The sequence below is a fragment of the Sylvia atricapilla genome, chromosome 5, assembly GCF_009819655.1.
Source record: "Sylvia atricapilla isolate bSylAtr1 chromosome 5, bSylAtr1.pri, whole genome shotgun sequence".
Lineage (NCBI taxonomy): Eukaryota > Metazoa > Chordata > Aves > Passeriformes > Sylviidae > Sylvia > Sylvia atricapilla.
Window position 1 is genome coordinate 21,754,956 of NC_089144.1, and position 25,852 is coordinate 21,780,807.

Below are 25,852 nucleotides of genomic sequence, written 5' to 3' on the forward strand. Positions count from 1 at the left end.
AGTATTTTTGTTATCATATTGTCATATTTAGGCTCCACTGTAAGACAAATTTTTGACTGACTTAGTCCTGAAATCACTTTAATCAAAATAATGTTTGCAGTACATTCCACCTCTAAATCAGATTTGGCTTACACTCAACATAAAAGCCTCCACATCACCTCGAGGAGCAATCACACAGCAACAAGCAAAAAGAATTCTGGAAGACACTCCCAGATATAATATATATATATATATATATCTTAAATATAAATAAATGAATTAATAAATAGCCAGGTTTTGTTAATTTAGATTTTTTGAGACATAGGCAGGAGGTACAGAAATCAAATACATGTGATCAAACCACCCGTTCCAACCTCCTCTCCAGCAGGGCTTCAGACCAAAGGGAAAATACTTCACCAAAACAACATTTCTGCTTCTGCATCCCATCTTTTTATTCCTCTCTTTTCTTTCTGGAAGAACAGGGAATGTGGGATTTTAGAGGGATTTGTTATTGTACAGCTTTTGAACTATGAATATCCTACATGCAAGATTCGGCAAAGGAGAATTTACCTGTGAATTTATCAAATATTTCAGAGCATTATCTAAGACAGACTGAAATGCTTAACCCACATCTCTTAAATGCAAGTAGTAACAATATAACACAAAGCAAAACAAGAGGGAAAATAATTTCTCGATTAAGTAATGACTTAAAATTAATAAGTGACAACCATCATATCAAGTCCAACAAGATAAAAAAAGCCAAATATAGAACTGGTTCCACTTTCCAATTAGAAACTAGAATTTGAAACACAAAAATAGAAATTTAAGACCCAACCAAGAAGGCATCTCTGAGGGCCAAGGAGTTTTCTGCATCACAAGAAATATAAAAACACACTCTAAAAAAACAGATTGAAAAACTCTTGCTGCACTCCAAGTAGTTTCCATCCTTTTCACATCTAGTTTTTAATTAAGTTCAAGAAAAGCAAATTGTTAATTTTGCCATGTGGATTTATGGCCCAGGACTCTCCTCATGCCCAGCATGACCCCTGTTAGCCACAAAAACAAGATGAGTAATTTAATTCTAAATCCACAAGAACTCCCTCTTTTGTTTACTTCAAAATATCCATTTCTGTTGTTCTTGAAAAACACCTGCAGATGTTAATTAAGGAAAAAGCACCTTTTAATTCAGAGACAACAGCAACACACTGAGAAAAGCTGAAAAATTTAGTTTTGTGCTTTGATGGCCACTTCACGGTTTATTCTACATAAATCAAGAATTCACAGAAACCCAAAACTGGCAAACAATACTCTTAGAGAAATACAGTGATTTGTCATTTCCAGCCCTTATTTTCAGATATTGGAAATTTATTACACTATCAAAGCCTAAGCATATCCTTTTTGCTATTTTTTCGGGGCAGTGATTACTTGCCAGTTGTTTTATCTTTATTACAGTCTCCCAGCTACACAATCTGATAGATCTGCGGCACTCCGCGATAAACTCGCTCAAGTCTAAAGCGTGAACTGTGTCGTTTTTCATTACTTCCGACCAAGCAAAAATCAAAACATTCCCTGTTCCAAAGTCCAGTCAGGAAAACCATCCTGTCCTCTATGAATTAGAGAAAAATTTAATGAGGTATCATTCAATATGGAAGCCAAAAAGTCACTCCAGCTGGAGATAAGATACAACATGAGAAGGATTCATGAGGTTTTCTGCTTTCTTGGACCTCAACAAGCTCCTTAATTCCTCCTGACGGACTCACAGGAGATCCCAAAATGTTTTGAGCAATGTGTTTAGGCCACACTGCAATATTAATGAGTGAATAATGTTTGTGAGTGCTGAGTTTCAATATTTCATGAGCGGAACGAGGGATGTGCCACCGAAAGCCACGGCTGGAAATCACCAGAGCTGACGAGGGATTTGAAAGGATGTGAGAGATGTCAGGAAAACATCTCCGAGCTGAGCTGAGCTCTGAGAGGTGTGAAATGGAGATTTCTCCGACTCCATTTCACCTGTCTGCAAAGTCAGAGAAATTACCTCAAGTTCGTCTCATTTTACAAACACATAACTAAGGACAGAGATGGGGAAACAAATCATCTGAAAGGTCAAGTCTCAGGAAACACAAAAAAGTTCTTCAAAACTGAAGTTTCTACCACTGTTCACTCATTATAAACATTATTCTCCACTTGCATAAGACTTCGCACAGTACAGGTGACAGGAGCCGTTCCTAACACTAGTAGCAACCACATTCTTAGCAATTGTTCTGAAATTTTGCTTTTAAACCTTTCAGATCAGGCAAATATTAACAGAAAATATTGTTTTTCTGCACCCGAAAAGCCATGGTGTCAAAAGGACATTTGGCCTTCAAATATTTACTGCTGCTGTTGCTCAGGCTGGAGAAAAGGAGATTTAGGGGGAGACCGTCTGGCTCTCCACAATTCCCTGATAGGAGGAGGCAGCCAGGGGAGGATTTGGGATCTAATCCCAGGGAAGAGGGACAGGAGGAAAGGGAATGGCCTCAAGCTGTGCCAGGAGAGGTTTAGTTTGGATACTGGGAAAATTTCCTCATGGAAAGAGTTGTCCAGCCTGGTACAGCTGCCCAGGGGGTGTTGGGAGCCCCCATCCCTGGAAGGATTTAAACAACCTGAAGATGTAGCACCTGGGGATGTGATTTAGTGGTGGCTTGGTAGGGCTGGATTAATGGTTGGACTCCATCTTAAAGGAATTTCCAACCTAAAAGATTCATGATTTCAAGATTTCAAATCCAAACCCAAAACGTTGAAGCTTTAAAATGATGGGAATATGAACTCAAAAAGGATCATACAGCTCATCAAACCCAGATCTATCATCATTTCATGAGGCCCTAGTGCAAAACCAGTCAAATGTGACGACAGCGACCCAAATTGGCCCCACTTTACCCACCAGAACCAGCACCATTAAAACTCTCTGACAAATCCATCACAACTGACCAAGAGCTCTCATGCCTCCAGCGCAGGCAGAAGAGGGAAGGGATCACATTTCTGAGCAATTATGCTTGAACTTCACATTATTAAATTTAATGAGAACTCCATCGCTTTATTCCATACCCACTTCTTCCTCAGGGTGACTGCTCCTCCTTAACATTTGCCATACACGCATATAAATTAGCCTTTGATTCATTACACACGGAACTGAGAACAGTGAAGTGACTCCAGCACTGATCCCTGAGCTGCCAGTGACCTTCTCCCATCCAAACCATTCGTCCCTCATCTTTGGCTCATCCCACAGTCACACAACTCCCACGTGAGTTTGGGGAATATTCCATAGCAGCAACTTGGATCTTTGCCCAAGGAGGGCAAGGGATCAGGGGGTTCTGATCTTTCTGTAGGCTAAACTCCAACCTGGAGTTCTGTGCCCAGCTCTGGGACCCCCAACGGCAGAACGTGGAGCTGCTGGAGAGAGTCCAGAGGAATCCATGGAGCTGCTCCAGGGCTGGAGCCCCTCTGCTCTGGAGCCAGGCTGGGAGAGCTGGGGGTGCAGACCTGGAAAACGGAAGGATCCAGGGAGAGCTTCCAGCACATTCCAGGGCCTGAAGGGGCTCCAGGAGAGCTGCAGAGGGCCTGGGGACAAGGCCTGCAGGGACAGGACACAGGGAATGGCTTCCCACTGCCACAGGGCAGGGCTGGATGGGATCTTGGGAACTGGAAACTCCTGGCTGGGCTGGAATTGGCAGAGCAGCTGTGGCTGCCCCTGGATCCCTGGCAGTGTCCAAGACCAGGCTCATGGGGCTGGAAGCAACCTGGGATTGTGGAAGGTGTCCCTGCCCCTGTGGAATGAGATGATCTCGAAGGTCCCTCCCAACCCAAACCATTCCATGATTCAATGATTCCATCATGTCTGTTCTCGAACCCAAGAAAACACTGAAAATACAATTTTAAGAATATTTTCCACCTCATTCCACATAACCATCAGTGCCTCAGTTACCCCTATTTCAAACACCAGACTTGTCACAGCACCCAAACACTCAGTTCAAGCCACACCATCCAGCAGAACACCCTCATTATCCCTTTCCCTTTCTCAGCTGCCTCCCAACCCCAGCCTAACATCTGTCAATGCAAAAATCCCTGCTAATGGCCACGTGATTTTATGTGCCAGTCCTTGATCAGAAGATCCAAGACACTCATTTCAAAACTCAGTTATCTACTCAACTTACTCCAATTAATTCAATTTATCAACAGCATTCCATGGACAGCTTGTGAATGCTCAGAGCAACAAGGACAGTGACTCTCGTCAGTGGTTGAGTTTTCTTGGAGATTCCTGAGTTGTGGGGGTGTTTTTGAGGCAGTGTTTGATGTTGGAAGGAGGAGAGGTAAGTAGAAATGGGGGCAGGTTGTTTGAGGGGATTTTTAATTACACTTCATAAACCCACTGCTTTTAAAATATGTGCATTTAGATCAGTATTATATGGAGACAAAATAGATGAGCGAATTCCCACCTTTATGCCAGAGGCACGCAGAGAACCCGAGTCAGAATTGTAAAACTGCTTTACATAATTTGTGTATGTTTAGCTAGCCACATAACTCTACTTGAAATTACTTTCCAACTTAATATCCTTCCCCCTGGGATCTGCAAAAGCAGTCCTGGAATTATGACAACCTTAATTATCTGTTAAAATGAAGTGACAGTCAGAAAAATTTTATTAGTATCATTATTATTATTATTATTATTGTTAAGTGTTTCTCTGCTGCTCATCTTCTGCTTTTCAAAATGAAAGAGCTCAGCAGTTTGAAAGTAAAGGTTTGTTTAAACTTGCCAGGGGGGGAATAGTTTTCCTCTCCCTACCTGAACCTGAAACTGCGAAGCAGGATTATTTTTGTGGATGCTCTCTCAGTGGCTCCAAGTCATTTTCACATCTCTCCTAGAAATAAACTGATCAAGATGAAGCTCAGAATCCAAGTTGTCAGCTGAGATGGCAGGTTTTAAAATCCAAGTGAAAAATAATCCCTTGAAAATTGGGGTTTATACAGGCAGGAGTGAATTATAGCTCTGCTTTCTCCAATTTCCACCTCCCATCTCCAAGATTCATCTCTCCACATCCTGAGAGCCAGACATAATGGTATTAATGGAGAATCAGAGGAGGAAACCTTGGAGAGTAACTCTGCCACTGCCAAACACCTTTTTTCTTCTGAAAACAATACCTTTTTTCACTGAAAACAATAAAACTTGAACAGGCTTCTAAGGCAGTTTGATACTTCCCAACTTCATAAACATTTTTATGCTTCCTTGGCATTTTGCAGGTAAAAATCCCACACTAAACTTCCCTGGTTTGAAGAGCTGGCTGCCCAAAAAAGCACCAGCTACAACAGCTCACCTGCTCACTGTACTTATTTCAGAGTTAAACCTCTGTTTAAATCCCAAATTCCTTCACACTTAATCCTGGTTTCTTCCCTCACCTGCCGAGGGACAGCCCTGGCCCAGCCTGACCCTCCCCGTTCCCCCTTTTCCCTCGACACGGCAGAATTATCCCGTAATCTTACAGACCTCAGGAATATTATTATGGCTGCTGAGGAATAAATCCACTGCTAAATCTTGTGCTGAGCGTGAGATCAGACAAGAGGAAATGTCTGCTGGGGGGGGTGGGGGGGTGGAAATGTTGGGAGAGATAGAATGGCGGAGAAGGGAAAATAGGAGGAACTTGAGGTGGGAAGTGAGGCCAAAATCTGCTCCTGTCTCCACAGCCCTGAGACTGAAGGGGCCCTTTGGCATGCCAAGGAAAAAAAGTTTATTTTAATTTTTTATAAAATCAGTTGCCCCTATAAAATCACCTTGCTTTCCTTGATGTGATTATCAATTGGGATCTCTGGTTTTACAAACCAGAGCAGCTTCTCTTGCTAGGAGATATTGAACGCTTATTTTTGAGCTATCCCAAGTCAAAAGAATTATAATCACTTTTACTGCTTCAGAGTATTCCCAGCTTTTCCTTTGACTGTCAGCAGCAGAGAAGATGGGAGTTTTTCAGACTCTTTTCCCACTTAATCCAAACAATACCAACAGGTCCCTGTGGCAGAAGACAAAATAACAACTGCTTCCTAAAAAGAAGCTTTTTGTTCCCCCTGAGGACAATGCTACAAGAAAAAGCAGGTTTCCCAATTCAACATAGCTGATTACTCGGGAAAAAAATAACCATTTAGGAGGAAAAGAATGCTTTGAAGAAGTTTTCACCACAATTAATTCACTTCCCATATGAACTGAAGATACATTAAGATGCTCCTCATACCTTTACCTCACTGAAATATAAAATGAACATTGTAAAGAAATCCATTGTTTTCTTTCCCCCTTGTTCTCCACACCTGTGCCAGGAAACTGGAATAAACATGTCATTACAACAGAAATCAATAGGAAGTTTTAAAGTATCCACTAGCACAGAAAGGTCAAGCCCCAGTATTGATTTTAATATAACAATTTTGGTTTGCAGTTTCCCAAAGGCTTCTTGTCCAATACTCTCCTTCATTTTGCTCTCACTTTACATTTCACTGGTGAATTTGTTCTCCACCAACTCTTTACTCCAGGTTTACTAAGAGCTCATCATTTATGCAATGAACTGCTGAGACAGGACAAAATAAAAGGTTGGGGGGAGGCACTCAGAGCATCAATGAAACCCCAGAGTGATGAGCAGTTATCTCCAGACCCTCCTTGAAGCACAACAACAAAACAACAAATGAAAAAAAAATCTAATGGTTACAGTTTTAATAACCCACCACAGAGCAACTGTGTGCACCAGGGTGGAGTCAAAGCTAATTTACAGTTTAGAAAGATTCCTCCAAATAGATGAGGATGTCACAAATGAGGTTGCAATCAGTTGTCCAGCTGATGACAGATAAAATGTCACCACTTCAGGAGCCCAGTGAGGCACGGAGAACAGAATCCAACAATTCATCCCCGGGGAATGCTCGGTGAGTTCTCGTCTGCATTACTCGAAGAAAGGATTTTTCATGTGCTTTTCAAGAGAAAAGTTCCTCAAGTTTGACCACTTGGTCACAGGTGATGAGATGGCAGAGACACAGAAAAAACTCAGTAATCAAAAGCCACCAGAGAATCCTGGAATGGTTTGGGTGCAAAGGAGCTCAAAGCTCATCTCATTCCATCCCCATCCATGGGCAGAGACACCTCCCACTGTCCCAGGCTGCTCCAAGCCAAAATGTCCAGCCTGGCCTTGGACACTGCCAGGGATCCAGGGGCAGCCACAGCTGCTCTGGGAATTCTATTCCAGGGCCTCCTACCCTCATCATATAAAATTTCTTCCTTCTCTCCAGTCCTAATCCATCCTATTTCAGTTTCAAACCACTGCTCCTTGTCCTGTCACAGGACGTTTCTGTTTTATAATCAGCAGCTCTTGTGTGACTTGGATGTGGGGGCCATGATAATATTTACATCTTTTGGGTTGGAAAGAAGCTTAAAATTCATCTCATTCCAACTTCCTGCCACGGGAGGTTGGAATGAGATAAATTCCACCACACCAGGTTACTCCAAGCCCCAGTGTCCAGCCTGGCCTTGGACATTCCAGGGATCCAGGGGCAGCCACAGCTGCTCTGGCAATTCCAGCCCAGCCAGGAATTCCCAATTCCCAAGATCCCATCCAGCCGTGCCCTGTGGCAGTGGGAAGCCATTCCCTGTGTCCTGTCCCTGCAGGCCTTGTCCCCAGTCCCTCTGCAGCTCTCCTGGAGCCCCTTCAGGCCCTGGAATGTGCTGGAAGCTCTCCCTGGAGCCTTCTGCTCTCCTCCTCTGTTATACCTTAAACACTTCTAGAGCAGAGCTGGCAGCAGAATTACTGAAGGGCCACCAAAGCAAACCAAAGTCCATTTTTAAGCCTTTTCCTGCCTTAAAATCCCTCCTTAAAGCAGGCGTTTCCCTCTAAGAAACAAGTCCTGGAGTCACAGCACGTCACAGGACAGTCACAAGCAAACAGCACTGCGACAGATTTCTGGCACAGCAACACAAATCCAGGGGTAAATATGTTGGAGACTTGAACAAAATTCACTTCCTGCACTACTGAAGGCACTGCCATGCCCAGCAGTTTGCAAAAACACCTCACTCTACATATAATTAATATTTGTCCTGATCCAAATCGTATTTAGAAAGTGGAAGCTGGGAAACACTTGTCAAGCAAGAAACTGAACCCCGCCCAAATATAATTAGCCTGAGCTAAATGATGAGCAAAATAAAAAGAGTGAAATTTCTCTGATTTTCAGCGGGGAAAAAAAAGGCAAGTCATCATTCAAGAACGTTCAATTTCCATGGGAAATCACATCCATCACTTGCCTCTGAAGCAGTGGTTTGTATATTTTAGTGGAGGAATCCAGCACTCTGATGAGGTTGGCACGATCTAAAATTTTATCATTATGCTGATGATAGAAGTTGTTCTTTTTACTGTCTCAAAATACTTTTTACTTCGCCTGCAGTTTCCATAAAGCAAACTGGAAAAACAGATTTACTGAGCACCATCAGTATCATGGAGCCCGACAAATGAACAGCTTTGTGTCCAAGGACAAAGTTAATGGATGGAGTGGATAAATTCCACGCTGTTCTCTGATGGGAGAAGGAAATTTACTTATTTCCCCGATGCCTGTTCTCAAAGCCATAACATTAAAATTTTTCTCATTTTCTTGGGGAATTGTAAAAAATGCTAAACATTTGCTGAGCTCGTCCACAATAAGAGAAAAGGCAAAATTCAAATTATCACTCTCTGGTTCATTGAGTCGTGTGGATTTCTCTTATTTATTATTCAGAATTCTTCTCTTAGTTATCATTCAATACCTGTCACCACTGTCAAGCTCAAGTTTTTGTGTCCATCCTCTCATTTTTATGTTCCTTTGAGTATCACCCTAACACTGCAGCTCTGGTACATTAACTGCTCACAGTTACTATTGCAGACACTGCAAGTTCTGCTGTAAATCAATGATAATCAATTCACTAAATGAACTTTCCGAAATGAAAATGCTTTTCAGATGAAACATTTGAATTTGTTCAAAAACCAAAGTGGAGAACAACAGCTGGGCTGAGTAAAAGGAGTAAATTGGAATCAGTGCAGAATTCTGGAAATATATTCTAAGGTGGGTCTTAATCACTATTTTATTAATTATTCCAAGTCCTCTTAAATAGAAGCTGCAATTCATATATTGTTAGAGAGTTGATGGCGTTAAAATACAATTTAAGAGTCATTCTTCAGCTCTAATCCCAAAAATAAGCACAGATTTACACTTTATATAGAGCAGCCCATCTGTACTGTGTATGGATGTGTGAATAAATAATTTATCTAGAAGTTCAAATTAAGATTTCTTCCCTTCACAGTCTGAAATGAGTAAAAGACATTTTGCAATCAAACCCAAATGTGGTCATACACTGCTCAAGGAACAGCACCAAAATCAGCTATTAGGCAGTTGGAATCAGACAACAAGCAGTCAAAAGTTTCAGATATTTTTATGTTTAAATGTTATTTCACTTAAATATTGGGCAAGAAAAACCTGGTTTGGAGAAAGAAGTGAGAATATAAACAGGTAAAATTTACCATCCATGGTAAAACAATCCATAAGATGAATGTGGAGGTAAAAACTTGAATTTTCATGTCACTTCTCAACAGCACTTGTCTTAAAATTAGTGGGTTAAGAAATGAAATTGTTAATAAACCTCAAGGGCAAGGTCAAGAAGCTTAAATGAAGAATTCAGGGTTTTTTTCTGTTTTCCAACTGCATCAATGTGTTTGCATTTATGTCACAAATTATTACAGTTTCATATACAGAAACATATTCCATGTTTCTATTAGCTGGAACATTCTGCACATGCAAGACAAAATAATTTATCTGAACAACAGGAGTTTCTTGAATGTTTTTAAAACACAAACCCCTACCAGAATTCAGCCCATAAAGACCTTAAGACTTATGGAAAAAGATTTGCATCTTTTACACCTTTTTGTTTCATCCAAGACAAAAAACCCTCTATGCTCTGTTAAAAACAGATTTTTGTCATTGCAAATACTGTGTAAAAATGATAATAAAACAACCCTTGCCAGGGCTAAAAAATAATTAATTAAATCGAAACTAGAAAAGAAGTAAAGCTGTTAACAAGTTTCGATGTTTTTCCTTTCTTTATCATCACTGTCATCAATTAATTTTGATATTTTACCCAGTCTGCTCCCTCCCTTTCACAGGCCAATGCACAAGCTGAATTCTGGAAGGTACTGCAAGTGTCACATGAGAAAATGCTGAAGTTGCAAACCAAGTATCTTCATATTTTAATCCCATTTAGCTGAAGTCTTGAGCACTCCAGAAGCTCAAAAATAACCCAAGTTTTCCTGTCAAAGCCCAGCTGAGGAGGGGGGGAGGACTTCACTGTAACTTATTGATTTCCTTTATTGCTGATACAAAAGAAAAAAAAAAAAAAAAGGGAAAAGCCTCATTTTTTTTTCCCTGGGACATTAATATAGTCCTATCTAATTATATACTCCATCAACCTAACTCAATTAAATAACAGAATGCTGGGTAGGAAACAACTGAGATCTATGCAGACAGTTGAAGTAGTACTAATTACAGCCTAATTTTTTTTAATCCATCATAATGAGCCTTTCTCCCCATTCTCAGTGGAGGACAATGTGGAATATTTATATTAATACTGGGTGTGCTGTGTTATCTATTCACAACAGTCACTGGAAGGAGAAAGAAACACAGAAGTTCAGCAGATACCAAAATTTCTACATTTAAAGAGGAATTTTAAACTCCTAATAATGGCTCTGCCCTGGCTTTCACAGTCACTGCAATCCCTGAGAAAAAATAATGCCCAAGAAAAAGAATATTTCAATATAAAGAAATGAATCAGAAGGGTTTTACTGATGTGAACTGGTTTAATAGAATATTTTACATATTCAAAGTGCCTCAAAACATCCTGCAGCTCCTAGAAATCTCCAGAATTCCCAGAGAAATTTCTATTTCTGCTGCTGTTCCAAGGTACTTCTGCTCACCCCCGGGGTCACAGGGAGCCCACCCCTGCTCCGTCTCTGCAGCACAAAGTGATTATTTGGGCTCCAGAGAAATCAGCAAAGCTTGAGCTTAGAAGGCAGCAAAAAAAGCCACGCTCAGGAGGTCAAAAGGGATTTAGAGCAACAGTTGGGATCAGCTCTTACAAGGAAATTCCAGCTCATTTGTTGTTGAACACGGATTTAATATCCAAACCTGCTGCAGCCCCCAGAGCTCTCACAGCCAAGCTTGTCTCAGGGCACAAAATTCAGTTATTTCCAGTAAGCAGATAAAGAAAATAAAAAAGCATTAAGTCCAAGTTTGTTTGAACTACTGTTATTAATGAAACCAACCTCCTCTTCTGAGCTTCAGAGTCTCTCCTGGCTCGTTCCAGTGCCAGTTCCTCAGCTATTCTTTTCTTCAGCTCTTCATCATTAACTGTAATTAAAAGAAAATTCAATGAAATGTTAACAGAACACAAGTTACTCCCAATTACAGAAACCACTGCGTAATACAGTGCCCTCGATTGTTTATTTGCTTTTTTCCTCCCAGCAGCTGGGAGCTGCTTTCTGGTGGTTTAACAATCTTTGAAATTTTAGCACAACACCAGCGAGCCTTTAAATTTTTTTCTTATTAAACAGCTTTTCAATTAGTGCAATCTTTTGAAAATTAAACAACATGGACTATACATTAAATTAAATGTTTTTCTTCAGAAATATGTCTTTGTGAAGTAGAACCACGATGAGACAGAGACATAAAGGCATAAAATGCTGGGGTTTATTCATATAGAACCAAAAATATATTTATTTAACGAATCAAGTATTTTTAGATGCATTTTACATAACAAAGCTCTTAGAACACCCTAAACATTCATATTTCTGGTTCCCAGACAAAGATTTTGCACAAATTCTCCTGATTTTGTTTAATCAAGCAGATATGGAAAGAATATTTCCTTCACTTTGATTCTGTCAGATGAATCAATGAAAGTCTGGTTAAGAACAAAAAAAAACAACTTCTTCAAGACTGTGAACAGAGGGAGAAAAGCTGGAGAGCCACCAATCCTACATGGCTGAAAGACCAAAACCACCAAAATCCAGCTTAATCCTAATGCTACCTGGAATTAAACCCTTCCTACACCAAGCTGAACCTCTGCCATGCTCTGGATTTCCATGTAATTCCCTCAAAATGATCACCAAAACCCCCCTTAAATATAAAAAATAAAAAAAATAATAAAAATTTTAAAAATAAAAAATCCCACACAAATTCTGGCCCAAATTCTCCTCCATGAAAGCTCAGCGCTCCAGGATGTGATCCCACCCCCAAAACATCCAGGAAAACAAGAGCTGCTGAATCCCAGAAGGTGCCACAACCCTTGGAGCAGTGAAAAAAGCCCTGCTAGGGGAGGTCAAGCCCAGGGAAGTTCATTTTCAGGCACTGCAGGATCTCTGTGACCTCATCTCCAGGAGCTGGATTTATCTGCAAAGATTATCCAAAATCATTATTCCACATTCCTGTCATAGTTCAGACTCCCAGCAATTCTGCTCGTCCTAAAGCAGCCTCACAAAAGAGTTTTTTATGAATGAATGAAGCAGCTTCATCAATTTTATGGGAGTTTTGCCCAACTAATCCAGTTAAAAACATCTTAGGAAAAGCAGCAGGAATCGATATCCATCGTGCCAGGCTCAGGAAATGCTGAGATCACAGAACAGAGGGAAAAGTGGGGGGGAAACCTGTGAAATACCAGTGAGACCCCAGCCTAAAAAATATTTTAAATTAAAATTCACAGGGAAATATGAACAATTCAACTGATCACTAGCACAAAACTGGGGGAAAAGGAAACTCCCATTATTGGATTATCTTGACTGACATAACAACATTAATTATCTTGCTCACCAGCATCCAGAGAATGAAATTTATGGTTCTGGTGTACAAAAAGGAGTACAAGAAGTCCAGCAGACCAGAGGATGGTTTATGTCATAATGAGGAAAGATTCGGGCAGCAGCCAATAAAGACATTTGACCTTAACAATCAATTAAGCTGCCCATCGATCAGGCAAATACTAATAGGGAATAAAAGTGGAGCTATAGATCATTCAATAGAATTATTGTAAGATATAATTGGGGAGCTCCCAAATGGGAGCTTTATGATGTTTTGGTTAAAAAAAAAAAATTGCAGTTCTACAGGGAGGAGGGTTTTGTTCTAGGGGGAAGAAGCATTTAAAAAGAGAAAAGATATTTATTTGAGAGAGGATAAGGGAAAGATTGTTTAATATAAATGTTAAATAACGTTTCTGATGGCCATCTCTGCTCACACTGCAGGGCATTAAAAACACACAGCTGACCACTGAAATATTAGAAAATGTTAAAGCTCGGGTGTGCAAGATTGCTAAAATATTAATACATTAATAATATTCTATTAAAATTAAATTATTGCACAGCCATTCCCACCACCACCCCCTTTAACACCAGAAACTCCTCAGGATGCTGAAATCAGTGCCAGCTTCATCTCAGAGCAGACAAAGTGGGAAGACTTTCAGGCAGGTACATTTAGGCAGGACACACCTGTATCCCAGAGCTTCCTTTGCTCCTACAGGAGCACGGAAGTGAGTGTGAGAGTGTTTAATGCACAGCTCCCATCACAAAGCCCCTTGTGAAAGGAACACACCCCAAAACCCCCCAGGAACAGCTGCTCTGTCCCCTCAGCACGCCAAGGGATGGGTGTTTGATTGGCGGCATTCTCCTGGGATAATGGGAATGGAAAAGCCAAAAAAAGGGATAATGGGGATGGAGCACCCTCAGCTGTGGCTGCACAATGCCCTGAGAGGCACCGAACTGCTCCAAGAACAGCCCAGACACAGAATGGTTGTACTGGGTTTGTGTAGGCAGGGTTTGGTACCAGGGGCCATGGGGGTGGTTTCTGGGAGCTTCCTCCACATCCAGCAGCCAATTCCAGCCAGCTCCAGGATGGAGCCACCAGGATGGACCCACCACAATGGAGTCACCAGGATGGAACCCAGCTGGACGGACCCAGCAGGTTGGAACCACCACGATGGACCCATCAGGATGGAACCACCAGGACAAACTCACCCGGACAGACCTACCAGGACAGATCCACCAGGATGGAACCCTGCAGGATGGACCCACCAGGTGGGAACCACCAGGATGGAACCCACCAGGGTGAAACCACCACGATGGAACCACCAGGAATGGTGGTGATGCCTCTGGGAAAACCGGCTTAAGAAAAAAAAAAAAAGTTTTGTGCAGCTGGACGGAGCAGAGGGCATGAGAACATGAGAGGAACAACCCGGCAGACACCCAGGGCAGGGCAGGAGCTGCTCCACAGCTGACATTCCCAGGACATTCCATGGGAATTCTATTAATTCTATTTTCTCTTCCCTGCCCAGCTGTGGGAGAAGCTTTGGTGGGAATCTGGAATCCAGACAGGGTGAACAGTGATAAAATCCAGAAAGCTCCTGCCAGGATCTGGGCAGAGCAGGCAGGGACTGTCCTGGCACAAGGAGGTTTGCCATTTTGGTGGCCTCTGGGATACAGCTCCCTGACTTTTCTTATTTGTCCACTAATAACTCTTCAGGAAAAGTCTGAAAGACAATTTCTTCCAAAAATCGAATCTAAGCCCATCCTCCTTCAGCTTAAGGCCATTCCCCCCTGTCCTGACACTATGTGCCCTGGTGAAAAAGCAGATTTCAACATCTCAACACTCAGTCTTCTCCAAAGACCAAGATTCCAATCCATCTAACATCCTTTGGCAAACCTGAGAAAGGCTTATTCCACCTTTTTAAAATGCCACAAACCCTGATTCCTATTAAAAATATATTTATAAAGAGCGTGCCAAGCCATTTGCTTACCCCTTTGTATTTACTCTCCCACTTGTGCTTCATCATCAGACAAATAAGGAACCAGAAAGCCAAGGTATTTCCCAGGATTCCAAAGATTTTGGGAAGTTTCAGGGACAATTGATAAGGACAGAGAGCAAAAGGGACTGAAGGACTTCCCAACAGTTCCTGATGTTCCAGATGCATAAAATGTGCTCTGCCTTGGAACTCCAAAGGCCACCCATGAGCAGGGTGGGAGCAAAGCTTCACGTGATGCCAATCAGCAATTTTATCCTCCATGCCTACAAACAGTTTGGTACAGAAAGATTTTTACAACTCTTGTAGTGTTTAACTCCAGCTCCTCAGCCTTTGTTAATCACAAGATCCAAATCCATCCCTTTTTGCTCTCTCTCTCTCTAAAGCAGTTGCTCCACGGAAAAGAAACAATCAGCAGGATGTCAGGATTACACGCCGAGCAGTAAACAACAAACCTCAGGGAAAGCAGACACCTGCAGCCTCAAAATGTTAGCCTGAGAAATCAGGAATGCAATATGGACAAATTATTCAAATAACTTCCAGCCTGCAGAGCTGGGAATCTACCATTAGCCCTGCATTTGGAAAAAAAAACCCCATTAATGCAAACAGCATTTAGGTAACAGGCACCTTCACTAAATTCTCTGGAAAGGGCAGGTGCATTAAGTTATTAATGAAGAGACACTTCGGTTTGATAGAATCAAATGCCTTTAGAAAATACTTAGCTAGGTAATGTTCAGATAATGAATTTAAAAAAAAAAAAAAAAAAAAAAAAAAAAAAACAAACATAAAAAATGCCCAAGTTCTGTTTTTCTTTCGAATTAGGCTTGGATATTTAAAAGAAAATTGCTGTCCAGTGAACAGGATACTGGAAGCTTGTTCCAAGATCTCCACACAACCTTCTTTTCTTCTCCAGGCTGGACAACCCCAGCTTTCTCAGCCTCTCTTTGTAGGGGAGGTGCTCCAGGCCCTTTATTAAACTTGTGGCCTCCTCTGGACTTATCCAACATGAGAAGGCAGAAGGTTGAAGGGAAAGAGAGGGTGTAAAGAATTAAAGAATATGAAATATTAGTCAAAAAGGAGGCACCTCCACACTCCTCCAGCACCGTGTTCAATCAGCCTCTCCACACCACACCTCAAGCCAAGATAAATTTCGCTAAAATCTCTTTCTCTTCCACCAGAATTCATGGACTTAACACAACAATCCCTTTGAAACATTCCCCAACAGAGAACACCAAGCTCCAAGGAACCTCCAACCACCGGCAGCCATGGGAGGACTCCTTTTGTGCTGGAAAAACCAATTCCCAGTGAATTCCTGCAGTTCTTGCTTTCACCTCTGGCTTTTGGTGTTGACAACCAACATCAGGGCAGTCAAATAAAGGGTTCCATCCAAGGGGAAGTTCTCCCATCCCTTTAAGTAGGAATATTAACCAGATCCTTTGGGACAGGGCACCTCGGGGCTGCCTTCAGCCCCATCATCTGCCTCAGCTGCTGGCACAGGGCAGTGGCAGCTTTGGGGGAATTAATGAAGACGTCACCAGGAAAAGTCCTAATTGTGCATTAACGCCCATAAATTTTGGATCAGGAAGCCCCCCAGCTCCCACACATCAGGGCTCTTCCACAATTAAACTACTTCCCACCCACATTTTAACTCCAGACGTGTAAAATGCAAATATTGTAAGATGCAAATCGCCTTGATTTATTCTTTCTGCCTAATAAAAGCTCCAGTTTGGCCCATATCCAAATTCCACAGGTCACACAAAAATCTTCAGTATCAACAGGAAGAAATTGTTCCCACAGACACTGGAAGAGGTTGCCCAGGGAAGCTGTGGATGCTCCATCCCTGGAATTCTCCAAGGCCGGGCTGGATGGAGCTTGGGATAGTGGAAGAGATTATCTCAATGTCAATTAAAGCTGTAGGAAATTTGTTTGGTTGGTTTAAATCAGGTGGGAAGACAATGACACCGTGAAATCTACTCTGCTTCCCTTAATTTTTAATTCTCCAAGAGCCCTGGATTTGCTGGGAGCAGCACAGGAGAGAAAATAGGAAAATTAAAAAAAGGCATCAGTATTTCTGGCAGAGAATTTTTTTTTAAATTTGGTGGGTTTCAAATACTGCTGTACCTGATCTTTAACCTTATAAATAATCCAAATTAACCTTGCACTCAATAAAAACAACAATGAGCCATCCCTTCAGCCCATCAGTAGGAAAAAAAACCCCTAAAACCACTAAAAAAGTAATTTATGTGCTTTAAAACTTAAAGCATTTAAAGTGCTGTGGGTTTTCCTAAATATCATTTTTAAAGAGCATTCTCAAGAATAAACTCTACTTTCAGATTCACACAAGTTTTAACTACCAGCAACTTTTTAACATCCAGCAACTTTTCCACAGAAATTCCCAATTCCAGGCACTTCCTCCAATCAGGAATTCAGTACAAGCAAAGCTCCTCTCCAAGGACAGAAATTTTTATTAACTGTTAAATATTGGTAATGTGCAGGAATATTTCAGACCAGCTCACAGGATAATGAAATACAAAAACAAAGCAATTAAGTGTGCATAATTTAAAAATATTTAATATTTTACTTTCCAAAGGCGCTCTTGCATAGATTACATTCCCCATTTTCCAATGTAAATGTGGGTATCAATCAATTTATACTAATTTCAATTAGAAACAATCAGTGCGTGGTCTAGAAGCAACAAAACAAAGTTAGTTCCTATTATATTTGGAATATTCTCCTTCCAGTATCCCGTTAATGTTGGGATAAAGCAAATCACACTGGATTTATGAGGGGGCTGGAAAAAACAGGATTAGGAGGATTTCTGCTGTGATTCTTTGAATTGGGTTCTACCTGCCTGGGCTAACAGCTCTGTTTTTCAAAAATAATTCATTTCTGAGGTTCACACTACCAAAAATATGTGGGTTTGACATATTTTTGATAATTTGAAATAACCTGTCATGGAGGATTTAAATTTGATAAACAGGTGACAGACACAGGGATGCTGCACAAGAGAAGAAACATGAAGTATGTTCAATACTTCTCAAAATATGTGAGAGCCCACAAAATCAGGTATTTCCCATCAATAAGTGCACTGAGTTTAAAAAGGCACTTAATCAAAAATTCCCCTAATTTTTAGTTTCTGCAGGAACTCCTGCTGCGTGGGTAAATGACTGTGTGGAGTTTTAATGTGACTTTTTCAATTGTTCTCAATGCCCCTGGAAGGGAGGGAATTATTTCAATCAAACTTTCTTCATAACCCATCCTTCCCTCCCCACCCCTGTAATCAAATACAGAGATAATAACTTATTTCAGCAGCTGTTTAGCCATAAGTCATTTTGCCCTCCTGTTAATTTAAAATAATTAATAAAAATAATGAAACAGAAATATCAAACCCCTTTAAAATACCATCTCCCTGCCTTAAACTGAATACAGCAGTGGAGAAAATTCCCATTTCAGCTGTTTAAGTAATCCCTGCTCCACACACACTGGAAGGCTTTTCTTGTGGAACACAATGGATAAAAGCATCAGGATTCTGTAATTCAACATTAAAAAAAATAATAATCATATTGTAAGCAATGATAAGAAGGATTTGATGATTCTGCTTTCAAGAGGATTAAGCACGTGGTGTCCTTTCAGGACAATTGAAGTTGTCCAGTTCCTGATCTTTATGGTTCAGAAGTTTATTGTAAAGCTATTTTATCTGACAGTACAGGGAAATTTACGGGTGTTCTTTTCATCTTCTTGGACAAAATCTGTTTTAAATTCTTTCACACGTATTTCAACAAACTCCTTCTACCACTGCAGAGGGCAGGGAAATAATCACAGATTTTTACACATAGCAGGTAAGTAAAAAGGGTTTTTTTTTACCTGAAACATCTGTTAAAAGTCACCACTAATGGCAAAGAATTGCCAACCACTCCTGCTCAGTCCCAAACTCCCAAATGGGCCTCCCTGCACTGCCAGGGCTACAAAAATAGCAAATTTTGATGATCAGTTCATCCACCACCGTGTGTCTAAGAAGGAATCTCCAGCTGTGATTGTGCACTATCAGTAGCACTGAAAAGTCAATCTTGCCCAATTTCAGCTCTGGATTGGAGCCACTTTGGGCAGGAATACGGGGATCACAAAGCTGCTCATCACTCACTCACAAAGGCCTTGAGGGTGGGTATTTTTAGACCTTTCCATGGGCAGGAACACAGGCTCCAGGCACTGAATTTTACTGTCAAATGTTCACATTCCAAATCTTTGTGGGGCAGGTGGCTATCCTTTTATAGATCAGCACACCCCAAACCTGCACCCACCATCCAATTTAATTAATGTTCATTAAAGCCATTCATTAAGTGCCACGTCCAGTTGTTCCTTGATGTCACAGATCAAATGTGTGTGACATAAATTCTTTTATTTAAGGTGGTAACATTGGCACAGAGTGCCCAGAGAAGCTGTGGCTGCCCCTGGATCTCTGGAAGTGTCCAAGGCCAGGCTGGACAGGGCTTGGAGCACAAAATGATCTTTAATGTCCTTCCAAGCCAAACCAGTCCATAATTCTATGATCTTAAGGGTTTTTTTCCAACCAAAATGCGTGAAGAAATCCAGCAAGGAGGAGGATGGAATGAAAAATGCAGAATTTTAAAAGCATTGGTAAGGTGAAAGGAGAAGCAGGTGGGACTCAGAGAAGCAAATCTACAATTAAAGTAGGAAAAGACAAGAGTGACAGGAAAAGCAAGTGGACAATAATGATGGAAAAGGTGTTTTAAGAGAGGTTTTGTAACCATTCTGTAGCAGATCCACATCCAGTAGGAATTTTCCTCATCTGTCCTGAGCACATCCCCCCAAGGAATTTTTTATGAAATCCACAAAATTCTGCAACAGTGCCACTGACACCAATCCATGCACAAGATTTAAAAAAAAAAAATATGTGAATAAATTAATTATCCTTGAGAAATCTACCTCTGTGCCTAAAACTGGTTAATAACTTTAAAAGCCGTTCTGGGAGAGAAAAAACATAAGAGTGCATAATCCTGTGAAAAAAAAAACCCAGCAGTGGAAATGTCCTTACAGGTAAAGGTTAATGAAAGAAAAAGGAAGATAACACTCATCAATACCTCTGCTGATCCCATTAAACAGATTTCTCAGTGCTTGGAGTTGCATGGGAAGATAAATCAGGATATCAAACTTCCATACTGTACATTTAAGCATTAAATTTAAAAGGGATTTAATTTTTTTTTTCCCACCAGAAGCTGAATATTGAGAAAACTAAAAAAAAAAAAAAGGGTGACTATCTCCATATCAAGTCCTAATTTCATTTATCCATGACATGGGCACCAAAAGGCTGCAGAAATCCTGAAAGCAATCACTTCATCTCAAATTGGCTACAAAGCAAGCAGCAGTGAGAAATAAGTGGATCTTTAGCAGCTGTTGTGGTGTGCTCGAATCTCATCTCCTGTTCATTCACTCAGGTGATAACGAGGGGCTGCTACAAAGGATCCATCAGAGCAGAGCAAACCATAATTGGAGAATTTGTTTATTCAGCTCTGATGGAAACTCCAGCACGTTCAGGTTTGGAATTGCTGACTGGAGAAGGGATGAAGGAAAGAATTTAAACATTTGTACAACATCCTGGACGTGAGAATCACTTTTATAAAGGAGGATTTCCAAGTATTCTCTTGCTCCTTGAAGACGAGATTTCCATATTCCAACACCCCAGACAGCAGCTTGTTTATTTTGGAGAATAATCTGGAAGAGAGTTCAGTGACCAAGTGGAAAAACATTTATTTCATGTAATATTAACAGCAGGAGCCAAGAAGTCAGCTTCGAAATAGCCAATATTCACATTTCAAATATCTGCAGCCTCAAGTAACTCCTTGCACAGGCACAAGGAATTAATCAACAAGAATTAATCCTTTCTCTCAAGGAAACTGGAGGTGATTTACACACACTTTGGTGCTTTTTCTCCAACTCCAGCAAAACCAGCTTTTTTTACTGAATTATCAGCACATAGCTACAGCACTGTCAACTCTGAAATGTGTGTTTTCAGCCCAATATTCAGCCCTGTATTGCTGCCATCAATAATAACTCAAAACAGGTTGTAAATAATATGTGATTATTATGTTTATGGTTATTTTCATTATTCAGAAATTGTATAGAAATAAAAGATAATGCTGAAATGCTTGAAATTCTTACAACATCATTAATCCAACACCTGCATTTTTAATGATTTGCAATGAAATCTGCTAACAAAAATCATTTGCACCAATGACTGGTTTCAGCTGATGCAATACTTATTAAAAATGGTGGGGGTTTTGGGTTACAAATTGTGAGCAGGAAGAAAACCAAAGTTCTAGAGAGGAAAAAAAGAGGCTGAAGAGGTGAAACATGAAAATCTTAAGGAGAAAGAATAATCTGATTTTCACAAAGATGCTCCCAGATAATTCAGGAATTCCTGAGGTTCACTTCGAGTAGAACATTCTATTTTCTTCTGCCAACAGAGTAGAACAAAAGCAAAACTAAATGTGTTCAACACTGGCACAGAAACACAAAACCATCGTTTTGAGTGGAGCCCCTCCATAAATTCCAGTTTCCTTAGGTTTCTGATTAACACCAAATTCCCTCTTCTAAATAATCACTGCATTTTAATTCTTCCTACCCATTTCTCCTGATATTTTTTTTCTCCTTAAATTTCCTAACTTGGTGCCATCTCCCCTTGTTGAGAAACGTCCATCAGTAGCATTGGGGATAATGGAGATACTCATCAAAGATAAACTGCCTTCCTCTCATGGAAGGAGGAAAAGGGGAAAGGAAAAGGGAAGAGGAAAGGGGGAAAAGGAAAAGGAGGTGGAAAAAAACGAGGGGGAAAGGAGAGGAAAAAGAGAGGAAAAGGAAGGGAAAACGAGAGGAAAAGGAGGGGAAAAGGAAAAAGGTGAAGCATCTTGGACAAACCATTGAACTCCTTCAGTAAAAAGTTCCAGAGATAAAAGGAGTAGCAGAACCTTTCCGGGAAGAACCCTAAAAAAGCAGCTGAGATTAAAAGCTTGTTTTCAGGTGATTAACATGAGGTGAAATCAAATGTGGTTAATGAAGCTAAAAATGAGAATCTGATAAATAGGCTCTGTGAAGCATTGCCAGAGGCACATAAAAAACGTCCTTTTCCTTACTTCTTAAATTTCAATTTCAGCCATCAGGTAGGAATATCTGAAGCACAATTTCCAGCCTGGTGTTGGCCAAAACTTTAATATGACACAGTTGAAAATCAAGGAGTTCAGAACACAAGCGAAGCAGGATGGGGGAAAAAACCTGTGGCAATAAAAATTTCTCCCATTCCCCTGAGGCTGAAGAAAAGGATCTCTAAGTGGTACCTCCTGTTTAACTAAAAAACAACTGCACAAAGCTTTCAAGCAGCAGCACCAACAAAACACTTAACCTGCCTCAGCTGACAAGCCATGAAGAGCTTTAGGAACACTTTGCTGCAGCCTGAAGATGAATAAAACAAAGCTTTTCTTCTCATCTTAATGTGATTAAATCGTCCATTTAAAGTGTTCTTTTCTACCACACTGAGGAGTCTCTGGCTGTAAACAAATTGGGATGGGAAGAAGAGTAGCAATTTACTGTTAAAACCTAAAGGTTTTATTACTTGGAGGTCTCCTCGTGCTGCCGAAGCCATGTTACATCTACCAAGTGCTATTTTTCAATAATTTTCAAGGAAACAAATGCACTTAAACTCCTCTGCTCCTTCAGTCAGTGCAAAGATGAATTTGGGTAAGAATATCTGTTGTACTATAAAACCAGAGAGGATTCTCTACAGCAGAATAACAATTTCCTTGCTTGGTGCTATCGAGACCGGTGTTGGCGAAATCAAACAGCTGAAATTTACTCATTGGGTTTATCTCGTTAAAATTGTCAATTTTTTTTATTTTGTTCTTTAAGGTTAAAAAAAAAAATCATTCAAACTGCTTCAAATGACTTCTATTCCAACGATCCTTTAAATTACAAAGCCCTTTATCTGAGCCAACTATCTGAGCTTTCTGACCTATAATCCCAGGAAGGTCTCTGAAGGACAAAGGAGGAATAGGACAGAACACAGACAATTCTGCAAGAACACACATGGGAGATTTCTAACAAAGACCAAGACAAATGGATTCCAAACAAACCTTTTCTTCCATCAAATTCTGGGTTTTAATGCATAAAGGAGTCATAATAAAGGAAAAATGAAAGGAAAAAAACCAAAACATGTTGTTAGACAGGTTTTTAATTAATTTTAACATACATAAAAAGCTCCAAATTCAAAAACCCTAGCAACACAAGTCTGGCTCATAAACAGCAGATAAACCCTGGCTGCATTTTCAGTAAGCTCAGCCTAAGGCTGGGCTCAAAGTCCTAAAGCTTTGCCAGGATTTAACTACAAAACAATTTACTCAGAAATAGCAAAAGGCAATGGCACCACTTCCATCCATAAATACATAAAGATTCAGTCCTTAAAACTCATTATTTCCTGATGTTCTGCAAAGGGCTCCATGAACTTAATTCTTCCTCCTGAACTGAGCTTAGTAGAAATTAATACAAGAATCACACAGCAGCCACCAACAGTTGTTTTCCAAAATGATTTTCCTGCTAAGCACTGGAACACGAGGCTTTAACAAGCACAAATCGTGTGCTCCCACATTAAAAAGGCAGAAGGTTTTAACTTTTAACTCACAAGCCATTGCTAAGCAAATACTTTGGATGTGCTTGTTAAACAACAGCCACGACAAAAATCCCTTTATTTGTGTGCTGCACAAGATTTGGAGAGGAAACGTCTGCACTCAGCAAACCCTAATAGAGCACAGGCAGCCTAAAGCAGAATAGCATGAAATTTAATTTCCCCAAATCCACCAGAGACCCAAAAAAAACCACATGGAAGGCAGTACATAAAAATTACCTGCTTCTAAGAATAGATGGAAACAAAAAGCAATGCTTCTAAATGAAGGCTCCTTGAAAAAGAAATTCTGCCTCTCTGCAAGAAGCCACACGCAGAAAATCATTTGTAAAAGGCAAAAACTATAGAAGAAAATGACTGTCACTGCAATGAGTGTGCCTGAGACCTATTTACCTCCACATAGGAGGACAGGAGCTGGCACACACAGGGCTCTTCCCTTAAATTTCATCTGGAATATCCCAAGTTTTCCATCAGTTGTAGAATAAGAAACCATTAAATCAATTAAATGCCCCCCTGATATCTGACAGTAGTCATGGGATAAATTGGCTTTCGCCCTGGCCCTCGTGTAGGGAAACAAAACAAAACCACAGCTCAATCCCACAGATTGAAAAACTGAATTCCTCCATTTGCAGAACGCTTGGAAACCTCAGAATTCATTCCTTTAGTTCCCTTTCCAACAATGAATATATAAATAAACAAATAAAGCACCAGTGGGAGCAGGAAGGGGCTGAAAATCACCGCAATTCCAGCCTTCAGTGCCTCCCACACACGGGGCCACTTTTCCCATACAAAATCGAGAGGGATTATTTAATTCCAGTGAAGGAAACAAAAAGAGGAAGGGAGAGCCAGAGAAATAAATCCCTGCTACATTTGGCCTGGCCTGTGAACTGCAGAGTCACAGAAACACAGAATCCCAGAATGGTCTGGGATGTGTATTGATGCGCCCCACACCCCCAGCAGGGTTTCCCAATAGACATTTTAGGAAGTTTAACCAGAAAGTTCTGTGGGTTTCTCACAGTAATCCGCACAAGAGCAGGGATAGGGCTCTGAGAGTGTAACTCAAAGCCTGTAGTTAATTCCATTGGCATCAGGCCAGGTTGTCCCGCCTAAAACATTCAGTATTGAGCAAAAAGCAAATAAGAGGCTTTTTGGAGTGTTTTTAGCAGGGTGTCAGAGGTTTACTCACACACCTGTGGGCTGCTTTTAATGTATTTCTGGAACATTTGTTATTTTGTTATTTTTCTTTATTAACTGTCTTGCTTTACAAAACACCTCTGAAGAGCAGTCTCACTCAAATTATACACAAACCAATCTGCAAGGGCCGGACCCTCAGAAATTGATACATTGATATAAAACTCTGGCCATCTGTTAACCTGTATCAAGGATGGACTTCAGACCTTTCAGCTGGTCCAGTCCCACCTGCCAGGGACAACTTCACTTGGACACTTCCAGGGAATCCAGGGGCAGCCACAGCTTCCCTGGGAAATCCATTCCTGAGCCTCCCCATCCTCACTGTAAAACCTTCCTTCAGCCAACCCAAACTTCTATCATGTCAAACTCCAGGTTTGTGTTAACACGAGTGGCATTTCTTGGAGCATACTTAAATATGTTTAATTATAGATTTAAGCTGTTCTTCTGGGGAGTTTCTGGTGGTTTAGATCACTGCACACCAAGTTAGGATGACAACAGAGATGAGGAGATGAGGTTCATTAACATCAATTATAGGTTAAAAACACCAGATTTGCAAGGGATGTTCCAACACCTTTTGCCTTTTATTCCTGCTTGCCTTTAGTGGAAAATACCTCGTCCCAGGGCATGTCTCAGCACTCAGAAAACAACTGAACCCAGAGGAGCAGGGCTGCTGAAATCCCACCAGCAGTGCTACTGTGGAGATTCAAAATGCTGCTTGGGAATGAGACAAATGTTGGGAAGACCAAAGAGTAACCCAGCTTTTTCATTCATGCCTTGTAAGATGAAAATTGACCAGGTTCTAGATGTTCATGGGATGGTTTGTGTTGGGAGGGACCTTAAAGCCCATCCAGTGCCACCCCCTGCCACAGCAGGGACACCTCCCGCTGTCCCAGGGTACTCCAGCCTGGCTTGGGACACTTCCAGGGTCAGGGCACATTCCTTTTACACATTTATGGATATTTTCCATATTCAACTCCCATGATTTGTCAGTTTTTACCTGGAATTTCAGCACCATTTGACAAGGGCTTACCCAGCCAGCTGAAAGCACCCACAGAACACCCTGCACATCACCCAGACAGCAAAAACTTTAATTTCTGCTGCACTTCCTCCAACTCCAGTGCATAATTCCATGTTCCCTATACTCC

At 40.9% G+C, this 25,852-nt stretch overlaps 1 protein-coding gene across 2 annotated transcripts in view; it reads right to left on the reverse strand.

Moving 5' to 3' along the window:
* Positions 1–25,852, reverse strand: part of CHCHD3 (coiled-coil-helix-coiled-coil-helix domain containing 3) — a 125,562-nt gene that overhangs the window by 94,195 nt on the left and 5,515 nt on the right. For both annotated transcript variants that reach the window (XM_066318879.1, XM_066318878.1), the window contains exon 3: positions 11,316–11,400. In XM_066318879.1, the coding sequence (XP_066174976.1) occupies positions 11,316–11,400 (85 nt within the window). The remainder of the gene's footprint in view (positions 1–11,315; positions 11,401–25,852) is intronic.